The sequence below is a fragment of the Patiria miniata genome, unplaced genomic scaffold (genome assembly GCF_015706575.1).
Source record: "Patiria miniata isolate m_02_andy unplaced genomic scaffold, ASM1570657v1 HiC_scaffold_1, whole genome shotgun sequence".
NCBI classification, from domain to species: domain Eukaryota; kingdom Metazoa; phylum Echinodermata; class Asteroidea; order Valvatida; family Asterinidae; genus Patiria; species Patiria miniata.
The window spans coordinates 33,966,236-33,990,384 of record NW_024037047.1 but is presented as its reverse complement, the minus strand read 5'-3'; the positions used below and the strand labels follow the sequence as shown (position 1 = coordinate 33,990,384).

Here is a 24,149-nt window from a genome sequence, read left to right as displayed (position 1 = left end):
TATCCACCCAAATGTCAGTTCAGTGTTTGGTCGTTCTGAAAGTGACGTATAGTCCGGTGGAGGGGTTTAGAAATTTTAAAGATGTATTTTTGTGTAATTTGTAAATCTTTGCTATAGTTGTCGGGATTTTCAAACCATAAGGTATATGTTTAACGAACAAAAGACACATGGTCCAATGTCTCTTTAACGAGTTGGACTTCCAACAGTTTTAGTTTTCAATTTGTATGTTTTGTTTGAATATTACAAACGTGTTTGTTTGTTTTTTCAATCTGGTCGATCCAGCTTCGAAAAAGAAGCCTTTTTAGTTTCATTTTGAAACGGGAGCGCTAAAGAAAAAATTCAGTTTTCCGCCCTGGGGAAACAAAATGTCAAGCCACAAAGTACCATTTGTAAAGTAATTTATACACATAATCGTGAAAATAAGCAGATGTTTCTTGCACTGCTTTATTAAGAAGAGGATAACTTCTGTATTGCTTGCCATCAGTTCTTCATCAACCTTTGCATGTAGGCAAACGACATGTGCAGGTCTCAGAATGAAAACTTACCAGTCAGTAAAATCTCTCTCCTCGCTTAGATGAACTGAAAAGAAACAATTCAGTGACACTCAAATTAAATCGGAGAAGAGATATGCCAATAAATATAGTTTTCAAAGATTATGTGGGCATTTTCAATGATGCTGATGTAAAAGTTCTCGTTCAATTCACAAATACATTTAAGCCTGCGGTCAAAGATTTGGTTGAAAAATGTGGCATTTTTTAACACTGATATCGACGTCTTATTAGGTCTTTATAAGTAACATTAAGTAAAGTCTGTCCCGAGCCAATATGGCCCAATCAGGCCGGCGTTATCTCCGGTTTCAGTTGCATGAAACGACTGAAAATATCTGTTTACCGGTCCCCCTGGAGCTGATGCTAGTCCATAGCAGGTTACTCCCCAGCTAATGCCGGTACCCATATATACTCCTGGTTGGAGTGAGGCAAGTGGGGGAGAAGTGGCTTGCCCAAGGACACAAGGTATGGCCAACAGCTGGATTCAAACCCCTGACCCTCTGATTATGAGTCACAACCCTAACCGCTAGGCTACACCTCCCCAATAATTATTATATAAGTATGTTGTAAGAAATTTTATGTAGGGCAAAAACATCTGTTAGAAATGCTCTTCACTTGCAATGGTAAATGTTAAGATTTTGAGAAGATGACCTTTAAATGTGTCTTCATTTGAACTATTCACACAAAAATCTGTATCATCTAACATTGATATGTCGGTTGTTGAAATAAAGTACAAAACAGACCTTATGTTGTCCGATATATCACGGATCGAGGGTATAAAATAGAAGATATAATGTTCATAACTGTTCATGCTCTTCGTGGAATTCGATTTTGTTCTAACGAACTTTGACAAAATAATGAGTATTTAACGAAAGAACGTCGGTATGTCGGTATGTCGGTCTAGTACCTTCACACAGCTCAATAATGACACTCAAATCTGCATCTAATAAAATTACTTATTTAGACAACGCACAGTCCGGTTTTTAAACTTCTTTCTTACACAAATTTTATCAAAATCTCACTCTATTTCTACGCGCACCTGTCTTGGGACTTAATCCAATGCAATCAATCCTCTTTATTGATAACCATTATGGCTTCTAATTATATTCAATCACAGTTGCTTGACACACTGTGAAAAGAACAGTTTGGGGACTTTCCAGACTCTTGAAATATTATAGGGGTACTGTTCGAGCTCTTTATTCCATGAAATTGTTTGTGTACTGTCTTCTTAGCAACGTGTAAATGTCGCCTTAGCAACGTGTAAACAGAGACCTCCGAACAACAGAAAATGCACAATAAGAATGTTTTCCCCTGTGGCATATAATAGTATGACCTATGAGAGGTGCGCCAAGTCGTTTTGGCGACATTTGAACTCAGTCATCCTTTCGCCTGAGGGTGAAGCTAGTCTGGTTCCCAGACCAAAAGATTCCGACTATTCCTGATGAATCTTAGGTCCGGTAGCCTCCGGTAATACAATGTATTACAATTTAGGTCACGTGACTAAAACGGGAGGAATTCCTCCTTTTTCCGAAAATTTCCGAAGTTTGCCGAAGTCGTTCGTCGACAATCGGATAGCGCCCGAGTATTTCCGAGTATATAATATAGGTTTAATTAACTGCTAATTACTTATTAATTTTATTTTAAATGAGTTGATAATTAATATTCATTGTTTCATTTAGAAAACTTGAAATTCAACGACGATTTTGTGCATCAAATATATTCGGATCGTACGGGCGAACTTTTTGCTGCGTCATGTACAATTTTGAATTTGACGACCGTTACCGAGATTTTCCAAAACTCAGTCTTCATTCGGCTCCGCCTGCTAACAGTGCTATTTGGTTCCGTAAGTTTGAAGATTCCAGATCAACATTACTCAATGTTATCTTACAAAAACATCAAGCTGTATTATCATAACTGTATGATATTACGAAGCAAGTGATTTATTTAAAGATTTGATCAGAACATTCAAAGCTACAAGTGATAAAGCGAAATTGGAAACGAAGCCGCGCTTTGAAAAAGGGCCATTAATGTCGTCATGTTTATTTTTAGCCACGGAGGCTGCCTGACCTACAATTCAAGACGTGAGCGTCGGGAATAATTGTCAGGTCTGAGAACCAGACTAAGGGTGAAGCCGGAAACTCCGGTGGCGTGAGATCCCATTGTTTACTAAGACCTTGTCAATATAAAATTAACAAGAACCCTGGAGGTAAAAAAAAAATCAAAATTCACTGTAGGCGGGTCACATGCTCCGTCAAAAAACAAACTTTAATGGAATCAATCCTGGGTGTTTTTTTTTTGGTACCTCGTTCCTCCTGGCTGGTTACGACCACCGAGTGAACCCGGAGGTAAATCTCCTGAAGCTCGCTGCTATTGTTGGAACTTTTCACCAATACGAAGCCAATCTATGATAACATTAAAATATAAACAGCATAAGTTAATTGTTAATAAACCGTGTAGCGCCATCTCATCAGAAACTTAAGCTTTTTTCTTCATCTAGCAGGGTACAAAGTGTGAAAAAAGGTCGACAACTTTGACTTAGGCCAAGTTCGGGCAAGGACCATTAGTCGACTAGTGGTTGATTTGTGACGTACCTTACGCCTGCGCACTGATAGCAACGTGCGAACGTCTCTAGTCAAACGCTGGTCAAAATGTCATCACAAAACTTCTGGATCCTGGCTCTCTGCTAGCGTTATGAATGCGCGCGGCTATTGGTTACCAGCGAAGCAACCAACCCCAGTAGGCTGGTTCCAAATAGTCGACTAGCGTAGTCAACCACCGTCGACTAGACAGAGTTCGGGCAAACGTTGGTTAACCATTGGTCAACTATAGTCCTTGCGCGAACTTGGCCCTAGATTACCGCAGTGCAGCGTTATACAGGGTGAGTCCAACAAGAAAAAAGCGGAACCCAAACCCCCAAAAAACTTTTCATATTTAAAAATATATATATATATTATGTGGCACCTAAACTAATAATGACTGGAAAGTCAATTTTAGAAACTACTTTTAGATGGAAAAATTCTGAAATTGCTCAATCCGTTCAAGGAATACACCATTTAAACACACTGACCCTAAAACCTGTTTCATCCAAAAAGTAAGTTATTGTGTGTCTGACTGTTTGGAACAAAAAAAGCAATTTATTGTATGTTCTGACTGTTTGGAACATCAAAGAAGATGACACAGGATACTTGTTTCAACAACTGTCGACAACTGTAGTACACAATATCTTTATTTACAACCCTGCTTAGGCAAACAATATGATTTAGGCCCAAAAAAAATAAGTCTCCGGTTTCTGGTATGGAGCTTGCCCAAAAAGTGGTGCGGCGACGCGGCTTTTTTTTTTTTTACCTGATTTTTTTTTTTACCTGATTTTTTTTGCCTTAAATGTCGGCTGATGACTGCAAATGGTGCCCGACTAGACTTAGTGCAAATACATGGGAGTCCAGAGAAGCCACTTAAAGCTTATTCTCGATCATAAACCCATCTAAAAACACACGTTAAAACTGTGCAGCAGCAGGATTCCAGTCAAACCAGTGAATTTGGCGGTTTTGAGACATCATCTTTCCTTGAAAAAAAAAACCTTTTTCATTTTGCCGACGCGCATGGCTACGGCGACGCGCGCGCATACCAGAAACCGGAGACTTTTTTTGTGGGCCTAACAGCTCTATCTTTTTTTAACAAAACAAATCATGGTCACAGGCCCAATGCCGGAAAAAAAACGAGGAAATATGCATTCTTATGTTATTTAAAAAAATATTATTGTTGCCTGGCGCAACAAAGTATCAACGAAAATACATAATCACAGGACAAAATAATAAGGACAAACAAAATAAGGAAATGTGCACAGTATTATCATCCGGTTGCGTGCAGACAATCTTGCAAATGTCCTTGAATAAACTTACCAACATCCAGGAAATAATTCGAGACAAGAAGACAAACACATCTGGTCTAGAGCTTTCAAACAAAAGTTTGTTAGTGGCCTAGAAGTAAAGTACTCAACTTTTAGATAGATAGTTTGGACATTAAAAGTCCGGGAGTCCATTGGGGATTTCCAGTCAATTTCCGTTTTTATTGTCTATGCCTAATGTCTACTTCAATCCTAAAACAGTTATACAAATCTTTAGTTATTGGCTCATGTATTATGTCTCCAAAATTAAAGCAAACTGTAGAAAGACTTATTGTACACGGTCGTGCGGTACGATGTTTAATCCAAGATCCTTGTCCTTACCATATTGTCATATATGATAAATACATTGCGGTCAGAAAAAAATGGTTACCAGGGTACCAGGGTACGGATTAGTGTAAATTCACATGGTCGGCTTTTTTAATAATATTTGTTTACATCTGACGCGAAAGCCCATGAAGACTTGCCTATTCGTATTTCCATCAGCGTATAAAGCTTTCAAGTTATTAGCTCTTATATTATATCTCCAGAATTAAAGCAAATTGTAGAAAGGACTCATTCTACACGGTCGTCCATGACAATTTTTAATGCAAGTACCTTGTCTATACCATATTGTCATATATGATAATTACAAATACTGTAGGCCTAAGTGGTAAACATTTTACCGAATTACAACATACATCTGCAGTCAAGTATATACCCTCCTGTGGAAACATGCATTGTGGGCCCTGCTGTTATTGGTCAAGTTACCCATTGGTTTGTTAGAAGTATACCAGGGGAAATGGAAGAAAACTTTGACCGTTTGTGACCTTTTAAACAGCAGGTGTGTCTGTGTTTTTTTACGAACCGCAGAAACAAATGAAGCGAAATTCGAAAACGCAATTCAACAAGTTTATATTTGCATAGTAGCAAAATATGTGTTAATTTTGTATTAAACAGCTTCTTTTTATGTTTTACGTCACTCTATACTAACATTATAACATCCCTCTCCCACTTTGTCTATGTACAAAAGACACAGGCTGAGAGAAACCACGTCCGGCTCACACAGCTGTGCCTACTATGCTCATCCCCCTCACCAGTGTCAAAGCTGAAAAGTCCATTGTTTACAGCACTTGCTGATCAACCAGAACAAAAGCACTTGCCAAATAATTGTGTCCTTTTGCATATACAGAACAACAAGCCACGTCACCCAAAGACAATGCCACTTGTAGAGTCAATGACATGTTTTGGTATGCCTGAGGGCAATAGGTGTCACAATCGCTGAAATTGAGCCAAGAGTTGATGCCAGATCTTGTTGCTAGTGGTTTACATGAATATCAATTTTTTGGGGGCGTTAGCTGTGACACGTGTCTTGACGCAGAGTTTAGTTCATTCTCTTTGCATACAAAATAATCGTTCTCTTTGCATACAAAATTGCCATGAAATAATTGCACCATCAAGATCTCCAGAATTTACTCCCGGCTGAAAACGATGAACTTAATCCGGCACGGGGGTTTACCCTCCCTCCCCGCCCCCTTGAATGTTTTTATAATAGCTCAAAACGAGCTACAATAGCCCTATCCATTTTCAACAAAACAAATCATGGTCACAGGCCCAACACCGAAAAAAAATAACAAGGATATGCATTATTATGTTATTCGAAAATTCATTATCTTTGCCAGCATGTCCCCACAAAGTATCAACGAAAATACCTAATCACAGGACAAATAATGACAAACAAAACAAGGAAATGTCTGCGAATGATAGATGTTCGGGCCTATATAGACGCTTTAAAAATCACATGGTTGCGTAGACTCTTCAAAGCAGATTCTTCAGGCTGGTCTATATTGTGTAATTTGGTTTTTGGCGACACTCGTCTGTTTTTATTGGAAGGTGGCTCTGCTAAATTTGCTGGTACACAGATAATTTATAACGCTTTTTGGTTGGACGTGTTTACTTCATGGTCTAACTTTACTCGGGTCCACGTGCCCACAAGCAAAGTGGAGGTGCTTAAGAGTTCTCTTTGGTTCAATGATAATATTAAGGTTGGTGGGAAGTGTATTTTTTATAAACATTGGGAATGTAAAGGAGTTAGATTTGTTTGTGATCTTATTGACGAGAATGGTAATCTTCTTTCTCTCCACGATTTTAAGAATACTTATAACGTACACACCAACTTTTTAGAGTATGGTGGGGTGTTGAGCGCTATTAAGTCATCGTTCAGGGATATTATGTCGGAACACTCTCATATAAAATCTCCCTTTGTTCCGTTCAACCTTGAGGTACTTTTACATGACCAAAAGGGATCGCAAAGAATATACAACGTTTTAGTTTATTCTAAACATGTAAAAAGAAAATTTGTGGACAAGTGGAACGTCAAACTCAATACCGACTTTGAAATATCGAAGTGGTCTTCAATTTTCAAAATTCCTTATTTTTGTACTGTTGATATTAAACTAAGATGGTTTCAGTTTAGATTAATCCATCGGATCCTAGGTACTAATTTGTTTCTGTTTAAGATCAATAAGAAGGACACTAATCTGTGTACATTTTGTAATAATGAAGAGGAGACATTAGTCCATCTTTTCTGCACCTGTCCTCATACTATTTCATTCTGGTCCTCAGTATTTTCATGGATAAAGGAGAAGACCAATGTTTCAATTGCAATGGATAATGAAGTTCTTTTATTCGGTAACACTTATGTTAACAGCAAAATGATTAATTTAATACTGTTGATCTGTAGATTCCATGTGTACAAAATGAAAATGAATGAGAAACGCCCCTCACTTCTGGTTTTAAAAAGAGACGTGAAGAACTACTATTTGATGGAAAAGCTAATGTTTTACACTAACGGAGTCAGCTTCAAATTCTATCAGAAATGGGACAAATTCTTGATATTAGGCCAAGTTTAATTTATTTTATTAGAATTTAAGTCAGTATTTGCTTTATTTACATTGCGTGTACGTTTATTGCATGTATGCCAAGAAAGAGAAGAGTGAACAATAAATAAGACTCCCTGGGAGAAAAAAAAAAAATAAAAAAAAAAGGAAATGTGCATTTTTTTGTGAGTCAAAACCATGTTTTATTTGCCTGGCTCTATCGAGCACAAAACAAATTCATGGTCATGGGAACAACTACAATGCATGCTGGGAATCAAATGGTGCCATTGGCTGAAAAAGCCATTACCCAGTAGCAACTGTACTATTTTGTTATATATTGTATTTATTCACTGAAAAATCGATCATAATACTGTAGAGTGCCAGGGCGGTTTTGGGAGCTATTCAGGGCATATTAGGAAAGGCGGTGTTGGGCGATATACAATTTGGCGTCCAAGGTTACCGCTTAAAGGCGCTTTATGTCCACTTTTGGAGAACAATCACCTCTTTTTTTCTCTTAAAAAAATAATAATTTGCCCCAATAGTTCAGTAACTAATGATTATTTAAAGAGGTTGTGGAATGCTCGAAGACATTTCCGTCATTTTTTGGGTATATGTAGCCTAAGGTGTGATGGAATAAAAACGACTATTGTATCTGTCATGAAATGAGTTCAAAGGTTACTTTTGAGAGTTATTTTTTAGGACTCGTTTATGCTACTCTACATCGGGAGTCCTGTTTATTACGTCACGATTTACTGTGTTTTGTTTGCTGCCCGCAACGACGACTTTTACACAAATTGCACGTTCTGGTCGAAACAGGCATGACAGGACTTGAAAAACAGCTCTCAAAAGCACCTTTTGTACTCATTTTATGACAGAAACAATAGTCGTTTTTATTTCATCACACCTTAGGCTACATATACCCGAAAAATAACGGAAATGTCTTCGAGCATTCCACAACCTCTTTAATGTATGCATTGTATGTTTGTATGCAAGAACTGTCAAATCCCAAAACCAAGAATACTGTGCAGAGGAGGGATATCCTTTAGTCTATGTAGCGCCCCACAAACCCCTGCATAATACACTGTAGCACTCTAAACTACCAAAGCACTATATTATCGACATTTCTGATTTGATTATTGATGACCACAAAAAACCTGTTTACCTAAATTTTAATGTTTTTGAATGAAAGATGTTCAAGTCCCTGCCTAAAATACTGTTTTTCACCAAAAATGGGGAAAATGCAATAAAGGTTCCTCTTGTGGTCAGCGCATTAAAAACCAAATGACTTCATGTTGTAGAATTTCGGCCAATCAACATTTCTGCAAATGTTCAGGATAATTTGCCGTCGAATACAGGATTTAGGATGGGATGTGCCCCCCCCCCCCTCGGTCCTGAGAAGACCCCAAAATACCCCGGTCCTTGATACGATGAAGGTGTATGAGCCCGGAGGTTTTTTCTAACACTACTTTCAGAGTAGTGTTATCCGGTTGCGAGCAGACAATCTTTCAAATGTCCTTAAATAAACTTCCCAACATTAAGGAAGTAATTCGAAACAAGAAACCAGCATTACTTGGGAATTTCCCTTTAAATTCTGCTTGAAAAATTACATGCAACAACATCTCGTCGATAGTGCTTTCAACCCAAAGTGCTGATGGCATGGAAGTAAAGTACTCAACTTGTTTAGATAGATAGTTGGCACATTGAAAGTCGGGGAGTCCATTCAGTGGCGGTTCCAGACTCTAACATTTGGCCGGGGGCAATTGGGGGAAAGGAAATAAGTTTAGGGGCGGGGCAGTAAAACAAAAACTCAAGCCTGTGTACGCTCGCGCGTAGCCAACGGTCCGCTTATGAGCCACTAGAGCAAATTATACTATTTGGGCTACGAACAAAGTGATAAGACAGGGATCAAAAGATAGAATTTTAAAAATGATCATTTTTAAATTCTCCGTACATTAACTTCCAGTCTGATGACGTCATCATTTTGAAACCTTGCAAACTTATATGTAGTTGATAAATTTTGGTTAAATTGGGACGGATGTTTTTTTTAAGTTGAAGAAAGGAAACTCTATTTGATGAACCACTAGAGGGCGAACTTTGAAATGATGACGTCATAATGTTATTTGTGTGTCATTTATTCCGTTCTAACACTACCATAATTTATTTGCTGATAGTAAAGAGCTCTGCTTTTGAGTTGTATTCATTATTTTATTGGACTTCCGGTAACACCGGAAGTGAAGGTCAAGCTGTTTTGTGACCGGGAATACAATTGTTGCCCGAGGCCTCATTTATATCCGCACGCAAAAAGCAAACGCGATACTCTATTTAGTTTCAAAGATATAGCTAAAACTATTTTCACCAATTTGGCACTTAAATTGCTTGTAATTTGATACCTGTTTTTTTTTTATATCTTCGGACGGGGGTTCAAGTTCATACCAGGTTTTTATCATAATCGAGTAAATCGTTGAAAGAAATTGGGTTCGTTTTGATTGCAAGGCTTCTGTCTGTATCGTTAATTTACCCAACGTTGACCTTCTGGTTGACCCGGAAGTAAAGGTCATGTGAGTTTACGAACACAAAAAAAAATGTTATTTGATCACAACGTATGAACATAATTGGTTATTTTGTTTGAGACCAATGTATTGGTCATTTTTTTAACGAAAATCAGTTGTAATTTTACACCCGATGACGTCATCATGACGTCAGAGTAAAATGAACCACAAGGGATGAGGGTCGATGTATGTTGATAGTAACAAATTCCTGCCATATACAGTTTAGGCCAAAAAAAAAGTTTCCGGTTTCTGGTATGGAGCTTGCCCAAAAAGTGGTGCGACGACGCGGCTTTTTTTTTTTTTTTTTACTTGACTTTTTTGCTTCAAATGTCGGCTGATGACTGCAAATGGTGCCCGACTAAACTTAGTGCAAATATATGGGTGTCCAGAGAGGCCACATAAAGCTTATTCTCGATCATAACCCCATCTAAATACACGTTAAAATTGTGCTCGGCAGAATTCCAGTCAAACCAGTGAGTTTGGCGGTTTTGAGACATCATCTTTTATTGAAAAAAAAACTTTTTCATTTTGCCGACGCGCAGGGCTACGGCGACGCGCGCGCATACCAGAAACCGGAGACTTTTTTTTTTTTTGGCCTTATAAAATCCTTTTTTTTTTCAAAAAAAAACGGGCCTTCAAAATGACTCCGTGAATGTTAACTTTTAAACTGAGGTTTTATCACTGGTGATGTTTGAAGACAATTGTAACGACGATTCTTGAAATCGCATTTTTTGGCGAAGGAGGTTTTAGGGTCATGTGTTTAATTGGTGATACTATTTGAACGGATTGAGCAATTTCAGTAATTTTACCATCTAAAAAGTAGTTTATAAAATTGGATTTCCAGTCATTATTAGTTTTGGTGCTACTTTCTTTAAATATGAAATATATTTTTAGAGGTTTGGGTTGTTAAAAATCCAAGTGGTGGAAATATGCCTAATTTGCATAAATTCAAAAGGCCGCTAATTACATGATTTTCATATGATTTGGCGCGGCCATAATAGTATATAGGCCGTTATGTACTTTTGCTTTTTTTGTTTAAGAAGTAATTTTTGCCATATTTGGAAAGAGTTTACCTCCCTAAGCCGGAAATGCATTGAAGACATTTTTTCCCAGCTGCCGTGTGGCGGCCATCTTGGATTTCAAAATGGCCGCCATTTCGAGCCTAATTTGTATCATAACTTCGGACTTGATTGTCACATGAAGTTTATTTTGATGGCAAACCCCATGTTTTTGATACCAAGGAACCTGAGTACATTATTGTTTATGGTGTACTCTTAATGGATGGCAGCCATCTTGGATATTTCAAATATATGGCCGCCATTTGCGGCTTATTTGCATAATAAATTTGGACTCGAATGGCGTACGAAGTCAATTTCGGTGGCAAACCCCATACATTTGATACCTAGTAATCTTAATGACCCATTGCTGATGATCTATCCCAGATGGATGGCAGCCATCTTGGATTTTTTTTCAAAATAGCCGCCATCTTGGATCTTATTTATAATAACATTGCACCTGAATGTCCTATGAAGTCCATGTATTTGAATGAATGCAAGTAAATCACTGTGGACGGGGTACTTACAGTTGATGGCAGCCATCTTTGATATTTCATAATTGCCGCCGTTCTGAACTATTTGTATAATAAATTTGGACTTCCATGTTGTATGAAGTCACTATTGGTGGTGGCAAAGCCCATAAATTTGATACCAAGGAATCCAATTAGCACATTTAAGCATCCCAAATGGATGGCAGCCATATTGGATATTCAAAAATAGCGGCCATCTTTGATTTCATTTAAATAATAAGGTGGCACCTGAATGTCGTATGAAGTCCATTTTGGTGGCAAACTGCATATGTTCTTGATACCAAGGAACCCAAGTTAATCATTGTTGATGGGGTACTCCACTGGGAGTATACCCCATCAACAATGATTTTCGTGGGTTCATTGGTATCAAAAACATGGGGTTTGCCACCAAACTGAACTTCATATGACAATTAGGTCCGAAGTTAGATACAAATTAGGCCCGAAATGGCGGCCATTTTGAATTCCAAGATGACCGCCACATGGTAGATAGAAAAAAATGTTACCAATGGATTTCCAGCTAAGGAAGGTAAAGTCTATCCAAATAATTATGAGAAAAATTCCTTCTTTAGCAAAGAAAAATGCAGTGGCCAAAAATATGACATAATATGCTATCTAGTAATAACTCTCGTCCTAAGTTGCTTTTCGGGGTACTTTAAACAACATTTTGTCATTTGACATTGGGGCCATTCAGTGCCAAATCAACCCCCAAAACCTTTAAATTTGAAACCCCAACCTCTTCAAATTGGATCATATTTAGTTTATGGGGTAATTTCGGCTGAAAAGCCGAAATTTTAAGTTTGAGCACCATCGGACAAACAGTTTTCGCGCTACCGCCCAGGCAATTTTGGTCAAAATGGACATTGCTGCCATTTTTAAATGACCATATTTCTATAATGTTTGAGCCAAATGTGTTAATCTTAATTTCTTTTGAAAGGTTACATCATGAGAAATCCAAATTTACCATTTTTTTTTCATGTGGGGGTTATTTTAAGTAAAATGACATTTTGACCTTTAATTTGACCTTGAATTTGACCTAGTGGATCACCCGACATTGAGACAAACTTGGATGAAAATTAAACCCCAAGATGTTCGCTACAAAATATCAAAAAATTGGGAAAGATATTTTTTTGTTCGGTTTTTGGCTCATCTCAAAGTTGGCATACGCGTTGCAAAATGTGATATCCCTATGCAGTGTACTAGTGGATTTAAAGTAGGGATTTTTTTGTCCCTGAAATGTGTTAAAATTATTCCTTTTATTTTCTGAGTTAATTCATCAATCACTAATTTGTTTACGGCCGTAAAGTGTTATGTAACTTCGGAGGTGGGTGCTAGGTGAATTATGCAAATCGTAATTCCTTTTCCCTTTGTTGCATACCAATTCCGGGCTTGCAGCCATGCGGGAGGGGTATAAAACCATCGCCCACGTATTTTCGGATTGAGGTTTGCGGTTTTTTGGTTTATTTCTTTCCCGTATATATAATATGATTTTTGTGATTTGTAACTCCTGTGTTGAATCCTCTGTTCTCTTGAGTTATTCCTTGAGTTTTGGTCCGAGTAGAGCGGCACAAGGGTTCGCTCTGCGACACAGGGATATCACATTTTCCAACACTTATACCCCATAGGAAACATAGGATCTCATAAGGTACCTCGGACTGGAATGATGATGAAATCAATGTCAAAGGACAAATTGTTGTTCAAAGTACTCCAAAAAGCAATGCAGGACAAGAGTTATGGCCAAATATAAAATCATGTAATTAGTGGCCATTTTGAATTTATGCAAATTAGGCATATTTCCACCACTTGGATTTCTTTCCTTTTTTAAGGAACCTTATAGCAATGCACCATGGTGTGAAATTAATTTATGTACATGACTGGACTTGGATTATCAGGGGAAATGTTATTGTGACATGTCAACACATGACAGCCATAATTTTAACTTTAATCTATGCAAATTAATAAATGGCATTTATGCAAATTATTATCGGCATATCGCACATTTGGGAAACATAGGGATATTGAAACTTACCAAGGTCTAGAATAATGAGTAAATTCGCCTGATGATCGCCACGCAGTGTGCGTGTGCGTGAAACCAATGGTAGCAGAATAGACTGAACCTATATGTTATATATAGATTCATATATATATCATATTGCAGATAGCATATATATATTACAGCATAATAAATGAATATAAATCATCTACAGATCTTTTCTGAAGTCAATGGGCATCTCAATAATAAATTAAGATCAACTCTCTGTGTTTAGTATTAAATATATTGTTGCAGCATCACTAAATATTCCATTATAAAGTAGCAAAAAAAGTGGTACTGGGTGTGGTTAAGAAACACATTAGAAAACTACTTTCCACCACTCGGATTTCTAAAGACTTTTAATATGTTATAGAGGAGATTTTTCTGAGTAATAACCTTTTAAATGGTTTCTGTTGCAATTTGTTTGAGGTTATCCCTTAATTTTTCACATAATGCCTGTACTACAAGGCCGGGTTTTCAAAAGTTAACTTGGGCGTGCAAATCATTGAAATCTTCAAGAGCCTGGAGATTTGTTGCAATTGTAATTACTGGGGGGGGGGGGGAGTACAGTACAACATTTAGACTTAAAAGTCAGTTCAATTCGATGCTCCAACGTTGTCAGATTTTCGATAAAGAATGATAGAGATAGAGTACTGCAAAAACCAAAACAAACCATCAAATTTACAAACAAACGAACAAAAACAACGACAACAAACCATCGAATAAACATCATCATTCTTTTTCAATAGGCAGAGAAGGTATCAAACAAATTCCTGTGGCGTTTGAAAACGAGTTCATATGAAGTAATCGCAGTCCTCGTGGAGAGATAGAAAAAAACCAGAATGTTTGGCTGCTTCCATGCATCGTGTAATCGAAGACTTTTGCCTATCCCAATCCTTAATGATTTAGAGAAACAGACGATTATTGGGCGTACGGGAAAAAAATCCCACATGGTTATATACAGGCTAGAAGTGATGTTACAAAGCCTCTGATCTCGATCTCTGACATTTAACCTCATGTCGGATCCTAAAATGCAACCTTGTTTATACAACATACTAGACAATTGAGAGTGAAAGATTAATTTTAGAGTGAACAATAATTGTACACAGGAGGGAAACTCTGAATAACAAATGACCAATGCGTGACTTTTTGTTTACTCAAGTTGAATGGTCTCGATACCTTAGACTCGGCCTGCAGCGTCCGAACCATCTTCAGTTCCGTGGAGGAATGGAAGGTGTAGACGTACTCGGTGTCCGGTTTGAACCGGATGAAACTGGCAAGGACCGGACTGAACCAGCTAGTGCTTATGGAGAGTACCAGAGCTAGCTTCAGCATGGTGACTCCAAACCGAAGATTGGTCCTCCCTGCCGGCAAGGCCATCTTGGTGGATGGCCTGCTTTGGCAGCAGAAAATCCGAATTCAAATATTTAAAGTTCTGAAATTAAAGAGAAAAGACAAATCTTGAAAGTGAAAAACTACAACCCAGTGGTCAATTTCGGGATAGAATGAAGTCCATTTGGAGCTCGCGTAAGGCCCCCTCAAGGCAAAAGGGTGTAACTTCAGTCTTGGCCTTTTTGAGATGAAGTCACTTCTGGGGTTATTTGGGGCGCTGTTTTCCTTCAACGAACCCTCAAGTCCATATGTCCTTCCTTTTCAGATGTATCTCGTGCAAAATTGTGAATGTTTGGTTCAGTTTCTTTGACAAAAGGGCGTCTGTTGAGATATATTCTGGTTTTTTTGCTGGATGTGACCTCATGTCAAAAGGGCATAAAAGATACATCCTTTTGCCTTGTTATTAGGTATACATTATACGCATAGTGGAAGTGCAATAATAGTGCATTTGGATATGCTTTCTCAAGATTCATCCTTTTGCCAAAATAATCCTTTTTATTATATTTGTTATACTTCATGGAAAAAAATGGCGCAAATTTCTGGTTTAAAATTGCCAAGGACAAGAAACTGACATTTCTAATGTATGTTTATTCACAACTCGTGGTAGAAACATTGGTTTAATTTGTGGTAAAATAAAAAAAAAAACAGAGGACCTTGAAATTTGACACTGATTTTTCTCGAAATTCTTTTTTTTTTCCTTCAAGTTATACCCTTTTGCCTATAGGGGTTCTAATCGTAATAACATGAATAGAAAGTAGCAATCACAGTAATTGTCCTTGAATTTCCTTGATCTGAAAGCCCTAGTACTGAAAGAGAGATGCGCGAGGTCATGACGCGCCATTCGCAGAAAATGAAACAAAATGTGAAGTAATTGGTTGAATCAAGGAAATACTTATTAGTCAGACGAGTAGAATAATGGCTTTCGAAGTGGATAACGCAACTTTCGTTGGGTAGAGGGGTTCTGCCCCATGAGAATCCAGGGACGGGAAATTATAGTCTACTTACAAGGCGCCAGGCTGTGGCGGATCCAGGATTTAAGAAGTCGACGGGTGTCGATGTAAGACTCCAAGGTTTTAGGGGGGGGGGGTAGAAGAGGCGTTGCAGTTATAAGACTAAAGACCTGAATCAATTAATCGAGATTTTCAATAACGCGTGTAACTTTATTCAGGGAACCTTGCAAGGGTTATGCCAATAATTAACGTTGGTAAGTCGTGGGGCGGGGGCGGGGCCGGGGCGGAGAGGGGGGGGGGTTGGCCACTTAACCACACAAACTCCCGCCTGGATCCGAGCCTGTTATATAGCCCAACATTAAGCCATATTTTTTTCAGGGGCCCAATAAAGGATTTTTTGTCGTATCCAAGTTGGTGAATAATACGGACAATAAACCTACACATGTAGCAATAGGTGAAGAAAAGGGGGGGGGGGCGCCCGATAGTCCAAAGGTCTGATAGTACGAATGTTCTTTAGTCCGAAGGTTCGATAGTCTGAATGCACGAAATTTCCATAAGAGGGGGTTCGTTAGTCCGAAAATGAAATAAGGTTCGTTAATCCTAACATTTGATGCAATAGTCCGAAGGTTCATAATCCGAAGGTCCAATAGTCCGAAGGTTCATTTATCCGAAGATTCATAGTCCGAATTTAGAATAAGGTTAATCAGTCCGAAGGTTCAATAGCCCGAATGTTCATTATTCCGAATTGACAATAAGGTTCGATAGTCCGAATCGGCAATAAGGTCCGATAGTGTCATACTGACGAACCGTATTGCCCATTCGGGCTATCAAACCATATTCTCAATTCGGACTATCGAACCTTATTGTCAATTCAGACTATCAGCCTTATTGTCAATTCAGACTATCGAACCCTACGGTATATTCGGACTATCGAACCTTATCATCTATTCGGATTATCGAACCTTATCGTCTATTCGGACTATCGAACCTTCGGACTATTGCACCTTCGGACGACTAATGACCCTTCGGACTAAAGAACAATGGGACTGTCGAACCTTCGGACTATCGGGCTGTAACCAAGAAAAAGACACCTCTGGATAGCCACCGAGTAAAGATTCTTCGAGAAGTAGAACATAATACAGAAACTAAAGAGGACTACTCCTAAATCAACTACAATACACGTACAGACATTCCCTCAATAAGCAGGATTGTAATTTGTAAATATTGGAAATGCCACATAACATTTGACAATTCGTGCGATGGTCTTCTTACCTTTGATCGCTGCTTTCAACGACGACGATTGAGACGGACAACAAAGGAAAATGGCCTGTATTTTTACAAATAAAGTTTGAATCAAAAAAGGAAACCCAAAGTCAGGACCATTTTTCAAATGAAGTTCTACATGTAGCTTTTTTAAAATCTAGCATATGAAAGCCCAAGTAATAACCTTTCTTTTAGTACAAGAATCATTCAAATCACTTAGGCACTTTTCAAGTTACGGAGTTTTAAACACAAACACCGTTTTAAAATTCTGTCCACGGATCACGAAAAAGGTCAGTGTTCTTTCAGCAAAACGAAAACAATTCATCCCGTGTACATCCCTATTTGAATTATATTCGTTTTGCTGAAAGGACACTTATTTTTTTGTGATCCATAGACAGAACCTCGTTTAAAATTCCGTTACTTGAAAAGTACATGAGTGATTTGAGTGACTCTTGTACTAAAAGAAAGCTTATTGATTAGGCTTTTTATATGCTATATTTTGAAAGTGCTACATGCAGAACTTCATTGCAAAAATTGTCATGTCATTTGGGTTTCCTTTTGTTTTACTCACCCTTTACAAACTCAGGAGACAAAACGGTACACGTACTTACAAGTTCCCTCAATAAAACCACTAGCTTCTACTGTAAAAAGAATATGTTGCGGTCACTTTACCGTGAATGTGACAGATGTATCATTATTAAGGAAGTGCTCTAAACAGGCAAAAACACGTGAGTATGGTGGCCCTGAAGGGACATCGCATATCGCAAACGTGTGCGCATACGTATGCGATGTCGCGAAATTTATCGCGAATGTGTGCGCACACGTATGCAATGTCGTGAAACAATTCGCGAATATGTGCGCACACGCATGCGATGTCGTGAAACAATTCGCGAATATGTTTCGCATACGTGTGCGCACATATTCGCGATAAATTTCACGACATCGCATACGTGTGCGCACATATCGTCACCGTTTTCACGAACAGCCACATACTATATATATTATGTTGATTTTGAAGGAAAGTGTTTTCGAGATAATCGCAAAAGAAGTTTCTCATATTTTAAAACTGCAAGAAATCCTACTTTGCAACAACTTTGTGCAGCAAGAAAACCATCACACGATTCTACGTGAGCTGAAGTTTTACATAAACCCGGTAATAAGACTTAATACAGCAGTTAATTAGTGAAAATTAATTAGTAAAGATATGTGGCTCTTTGTGAAAACGCAAATTCACGTTTCCGACATATTGGCCCTTTCTGTTCATCGTGTATTTCCATAGGCGCGCGTGAGTACGCGCGCGCAGCTGAAAATGTAACAAAGATATGTGGCTCTTCGTGAAAACGCAAATCTCATTTGACCTACTTTTACGTATTTCTGTGCAATGGGTTTTGTACGCGTTCAAAGGGCCAAAATGTATGTGGCTGTTCGTGAAAACGCAAAATGCATTTATCGAGATTTCTGCCCCTAGCAACATTAATGTAACTTAGAAATTAATGATGTTTTGCTTACAGAAACATGTCAAAATGGTTAAGTACATTGTTTTAATGCGAAATATTGAAAAAAATCAAAATCAAAAAATTGTAATTTTGGACATATGTGGCTCTTCGTGAAAACGGTGACGATATTCGCGATAAATTTCGTGACATCGCATACGTGTGCGCACATATTCGCGAATTGTTTCACGACATTGCACACGTGTGCGCACACGTTTGCGATATGCGATGTCCCTTCAGGGCCACCATAGTTTTCAGTCCAACTAACGTTTTCGTTACAGTCGAAGTTGAACATAATTATTTGTACTTACCCACCGTCTTGGTCGATAATCCGGCACAAACTTTATCGGGAAGTTGGTCTGCTCATGCAGCATCAGTTAAATTTCACGTCTAATGGACTACACGAAGCGTCCTTCGTATTCCCGGGAACTACGCAGGCGCATACATTACGGCTGAACGGCGTGTCATTTGTACCATGATGCACGTTGGCCTGCATAATAAATTATTTTCGGCGCACAATGGGGAATATTCGTCATGCACATTTGCAACGAGAGTTTTCAGATGGCAATATTTTTTCTTGCGGACACGTTTCTCCCAACGTTTTTCCAATCAATTAACAAAGATAATCTTTATTACAAGGGTCTGTCAGTCGCTATTTGTATTATGATCAATTCCTCCCAACAGTTTGAGGATGCTGTTGCGGATCCGAGATTTTTCAAAAGGGGGTTTGGCTGGGGTGTTGAAGTCCAAGATACCTTCTTTGGGGTGGTGGTGGGGTGGTGGTGGTGGCGGTGGTCAGGGAGGGGGTTGGGGGCTTGGGGGGTTGGATGGGGGCTGGGGATTGGATGGGGGCTGGGGGTTGGCTGGGGGCTGGGGGTGGGCTGGAGGTTAGATATGGCATTTCAGTCAAAACATAAACATACCGATGTTTGAAGCAGTGAATTTAGATATTAAAATAGAGTGATGAGGTAATTCAGGGAATTGGTCTCAAGTAAGGTCCAGAGCCTAGTCGTCTTCGGCTGTATCGCTATATCACTGACTGTAACGTGTGTCTAAGCTAGTTTAAGTCTGACAATGGCCAACTAAGGATACCCCATCACCCAAACCATGGAGGAAGAACTGGGCTAAATTCGCCCTGACACTGTGTATATATTATGCATGAAAAGCACATGGCAGATCTACGGGGGTGGGGCGTTTAGGGGGTCTAATCATACAGAAAAAGTACATGCCTGCTCTTAACCCCCCCCCCCCCCTCCGAGCTCAAGCTGGAATCGCCCCTTAAATGACTTGCAGTAAACAATCATTTTGAATCGATTGAATATAATTGTGTGCCCTCTGGGACCTGCTTTACTAGGCGTGTCTTGCCTTGTCTTGTTTCTATTATGTAAATAATTACTTGTGGCACTTGTCTGTCGCGGGGGGGGGGGGGGTAGGGGTGGGGAGGGTGTGCCGATCCGCAACTGTGTTGAAGTATAGACTGAGCTGTCATGGGAACAAACACATGATGTTCTTTAAAGGGAGTGTACATCATTGGCTTTTGCTGTAATTTTCAAAAATGAACTATTTGAGGGGCTAGTATAATAGATCAAATATTGTTACACTGACATGTTTGAAGTTTTGTGTTTGGAAATGCTGGAAAAACCAAGAAAAACAAGAATATTCAAGTAGTCTGGTTCCCTGACTCCACTAAAGATAAAATGGATCAATTTATAGTTGCCAGAAAATTGTAAGGTAAGGGAAACAGTCTAGCTGGCCTGCACCCGTTCATGAACATGTAACCAATAGCAAACAAAATTTGGACTGAAAAAAAGGTAAATTTGGAGCAGTAGTTGACAAATAGTTAGGTTTTTTTCCAACGGTGGTCGGCTGACCACCGTTGGAAATGAATACATTAATACAATTTTCTTGAAAATGACTTCACACCAGGTGCCATAATTTTACAGGATGCTTTAGACTGTCATTTACCAACATCCTAGTAAGTTTTGTTTTTCGATGTTTGCAAATGTTGTATATTCCCTTTAACCAACATCTGCCGAAATTTCATGCATCTGCTTTGCACAGACCCCCCCCCCCCTAACATAAACATGTAATCTCTTTCACTTCACTTTATTAGACGTCCTTTTCTGCTTAGCAGCTCCGGGGATAAGGTTTCGGTTGGCAGTAGTCCAGGCCTACTTGAATTGTACAGCACTTGAAAAGTGCCATGGCCTATCGGTTAAAAACAGTGCACTAATGCTCTGGTGTTTCAGAGGCAACAGTGACGTGGGTTCGAGCCCGGGCCGGGACACTTGTGCCCTTAAGCAAGGCACTTGCTTCGTCCTTCGGATGGGACGTGACGCCGTAGGTCCCATGTGTTGTATAATAATATAATGCACAATAAAGATCCCAGTGCATCGCTAAGAGAAGGGGTTCGCCCCGGTGTTTCTGGCAGTGCGATTATCGTCAGCACTTGTAAGGAAGAGGGAGTGTGAAACAAACAGCTCAGTGGAATTCCAGTTCCCAAGTTCCCATATTGAAGTTAGTTCTGCTTTTACTTTGTATTATACATGTAGTTTGCAGCTCCCGATCTCGTGCATATAAAGTCATTAAGGTATTTAGCCAGTGGCGTCACCAGACTTTTCAGTCTGGGGGGGGGGGGGGGGGGGGGGGGGGCACCAGCATTTGATGGGGGGCACTTAGGTGGATACGGATCGCCGTCCTGGGGGAGGGGTCTAAGGGGAGGGGGTGCCCCCCTCCCCTTTGGAAAATTTTCGCATACGGAGGATGGGCTAGATGCAAAATGGTGCCACATTTGATGCTAAATTCGATCTGAAGATATCTCCATTGCTATTTAACCAACTCAGATGATGGGAGTTGAATATAACAAAGTATATATATATTTTTTTTACCAACCCAAACCTCAGATGGGGGGGGGGGCACTCGGGGGGCACTAGGTTTTCCAGTGGGGGGGGGGGGCACGTGCCCCCCCCCCCCCCCCCCCCCCCCCCCCCCGTTGGCGACGCCACTGTATTTAGCATAATGTCATATCAACAGCACTATATCAAAACTATTAGACACCAACGAATATACAAAACACATCCAGGAAATAAACATAATAGTCGCATAACGGATGTAGGATATGTGTGTGCTATCATTTTATCAATCTACTTCACTCTTGATGTTAAATACAGATCTGCTGGTCTTTACTCGAGACGCTCACAAGTTCAAAGCCGTGTGAACAAAAAAAGCAGTACACGACCAGTATTGGCCTAGTCTGTATACATCTTTGTTTCAGCGTGTGTGAGCTAGTTTGTCAGTAGGCCTAATAACCATCAGATGATGAAGTCTGCACTAATACATTTGAGCCAGTTTGAAGTAGATCTGGGTGAACTTTCTTCGTGAAAAGAAATACACTCCTTCCGTGGGAGAGACGGTCAAGTCAGCCCAACAACCCCAAGAATTCCAATTTCCAGAACTGTCGCACACAATCACCTATTGAGTGGTATTATGTGTTAATCTTTTCAGAGGATTCGATTTTGGTTTCCCGCATCTGGAGATAAACCATGCTTTCCTTCGGCTGTGTTATCGTCATCATCTTGGCTGCCCATTTACCACAATCACAGTAAGTCATTCCGTCCCAAGTGCGAAAAAAACTCTGATATTTTTTCTTGATGAAATGTAAGACTCTGGAATTATTGTCAACCCCACTTCTACAGCGGCTGTATACATGATTAAATGGGTGGTCATTATGCGGTGATATTTTCTTAAATATCAGAATGATTCAATTTTGTTTCAGCGGAATTATAGCAATGGTGTTTAAAGCAAGGAGAATTTAAAGTGAGACATTGTTTTATTTATTTATTTTATTTCTTTCTGGTAATGAAACCAAGGATTCCTCAAAAGTACCATAAGCACTGTAGCCCGGAAGCCTGAAGAAACCTGTGGAGAGAAGACAATGAGAAGAAGTTACAGTTTTAGAGGTGGGAGGAAAACCCCAGAAGAATATTCTGGGGAAAACCCACGGAATCAGGTAGGGACTGAAAACCCAATCCACATATTGGCCCAGGCGGGATTAGAACCCGGGTCACAGCAGCGGAAGGCGAGGAAAGTACCGCTACGCCACCCTGACTCCCCATATTTTCAGAAATTCTTGACGAATACCGTAAAATACTGTAGGCCTACCAAATTACAAATCGTAAATGAACAGAGTTGCGTCGGCTCAAAGTTGCAAAAGAGGAAATTCGTATTGTTACATTGTCGGTCAGAAGATGAGTACTGAAGTTACAAGATTACATATGGATTTACCCAAAATAATATCCTCCCTATTTTTTTTTCATTTTGCTGTACGCAAATCTCAGTATTTCTGAAAATATGGATAAATAAAGTTTTGTTGTCGTATTTCCTCTTCACCAGTGTTGTTAGACCACATTTTAAGCCAGAGTTTTGACATGCTTTCTGGAAACTTCTATCTATACAAAAATTCAAAGGTATTATATTCATGATAAAAATGTGAAAACCATATTGACTGAAAATGACATTATAAATTGTACACAAGGGGAAGTGTCTGTGGATACGGATGCCCTCAGCGCTACACAACGAAGTGTGGATGGTTTGGCTGGAACTGGAAGCGCTGTACCAAATACAGGTGAGCAAGTAAATACGGTTGTCACGCGTGCTGATTATGTGATACTTGTAAAGCAAGAAAACCCGTCTCTTGATCTCTGGATTGTGACCGATTAAGGGGTGTGCGCTGATTAAACGCAACATGGCGCACATGCATGCTGTATAGGATGCATACCTGCAAATACATTCCCATAGACACTAGTGCTAAATGCCCATACTTCAAAATTCTTTTAAAAATACCCAAAACTCTCACAGGTAGTCAAGCTGCACAGAAAAATGATAATCAACATGTCATCTTTCGTTTTCTTTTCAATTTTTGGTGGGTTGACCATTGACTTTTCGAGATATTTTCACCCAAAGAAGACGACCCCTAGTTTCCCCAAAGCGGAAAAGTAGCAATCTTGAAAAACGATACCTCCACAACACGGCAAAATAGCACGACTTTCGAGCCCAAGAGCATCCAAAATGCTCAGAATTGGAAGCCCCAAGTCCGGGCCAGAGGTTCATAACCATATCTCTTCAATTCTCCAATTTTACGGCGCTCAGAACTCTCTAATATAGAATATTTTGTGGGTATAACTTGTATTCATGAGCTTGGCGGATCGATTTACCGGTGTGCACCCGTAATGAAAAACCCGCGTCATTATGACGGAACAACGTTTCATACAATTGCGTGATTTTTCTTTTAATAGGACGTGACAGCAATACGCTTCACACGCTTTCATAATTCAAAAATTAGACGCATGTCAACAATTACACTTGATGTTGAACATCCTTGAAAAACAAAGTTATTTATGATAGCGTGGCGTGTCCTTCAATATCTGAAAAATTGAAGTTCGTAAACCAACGTTTGAATTTGCGAAATTGGACGAAAATTTATATTTTTCTTCGCAGGGCATAAAGGTCTACAAAAAGGTGGAGGACAAAATCTTCCTGATCCAAATTCCATATGTAAAAAAAACCTATTTTTTTGGACACA

At 39.3% G+C, this 24,149-nt stretch overlaps 1 protein-coding gene across 1 annotated transcript in view; it reads right to left on the bottom strand.

Annotated features, from left to right (window-relative positions):
* Positions 1–19,469, bottom strand: part of LOC119733124 — a 197,386-nt gene extending 177,917 nt beyond the window's left edge. The window contains exons 1-4 of the mRNA XM_038206700.1: positions 19,324–19,469; positions 14,650–14,863; positions 2,851–2,950; positions 546–579 (exon numbers count right to left, since the gene is read on the bottom strand). Coding sequence (XP_038062628.1) covers positions 546–579; positions 2,851–2,950; positions 14,650–14,863; positions 19,324–19,469 — 494 coding nt within the window. The remainder of the gene's footprint in view (positions 1–545; positions 580–2,850; positions 2,951–14,649; positions 14,864–19,323) is intronic.
* Positions 19,470–24,149: the final 4,680 nt, after the last annotated feature.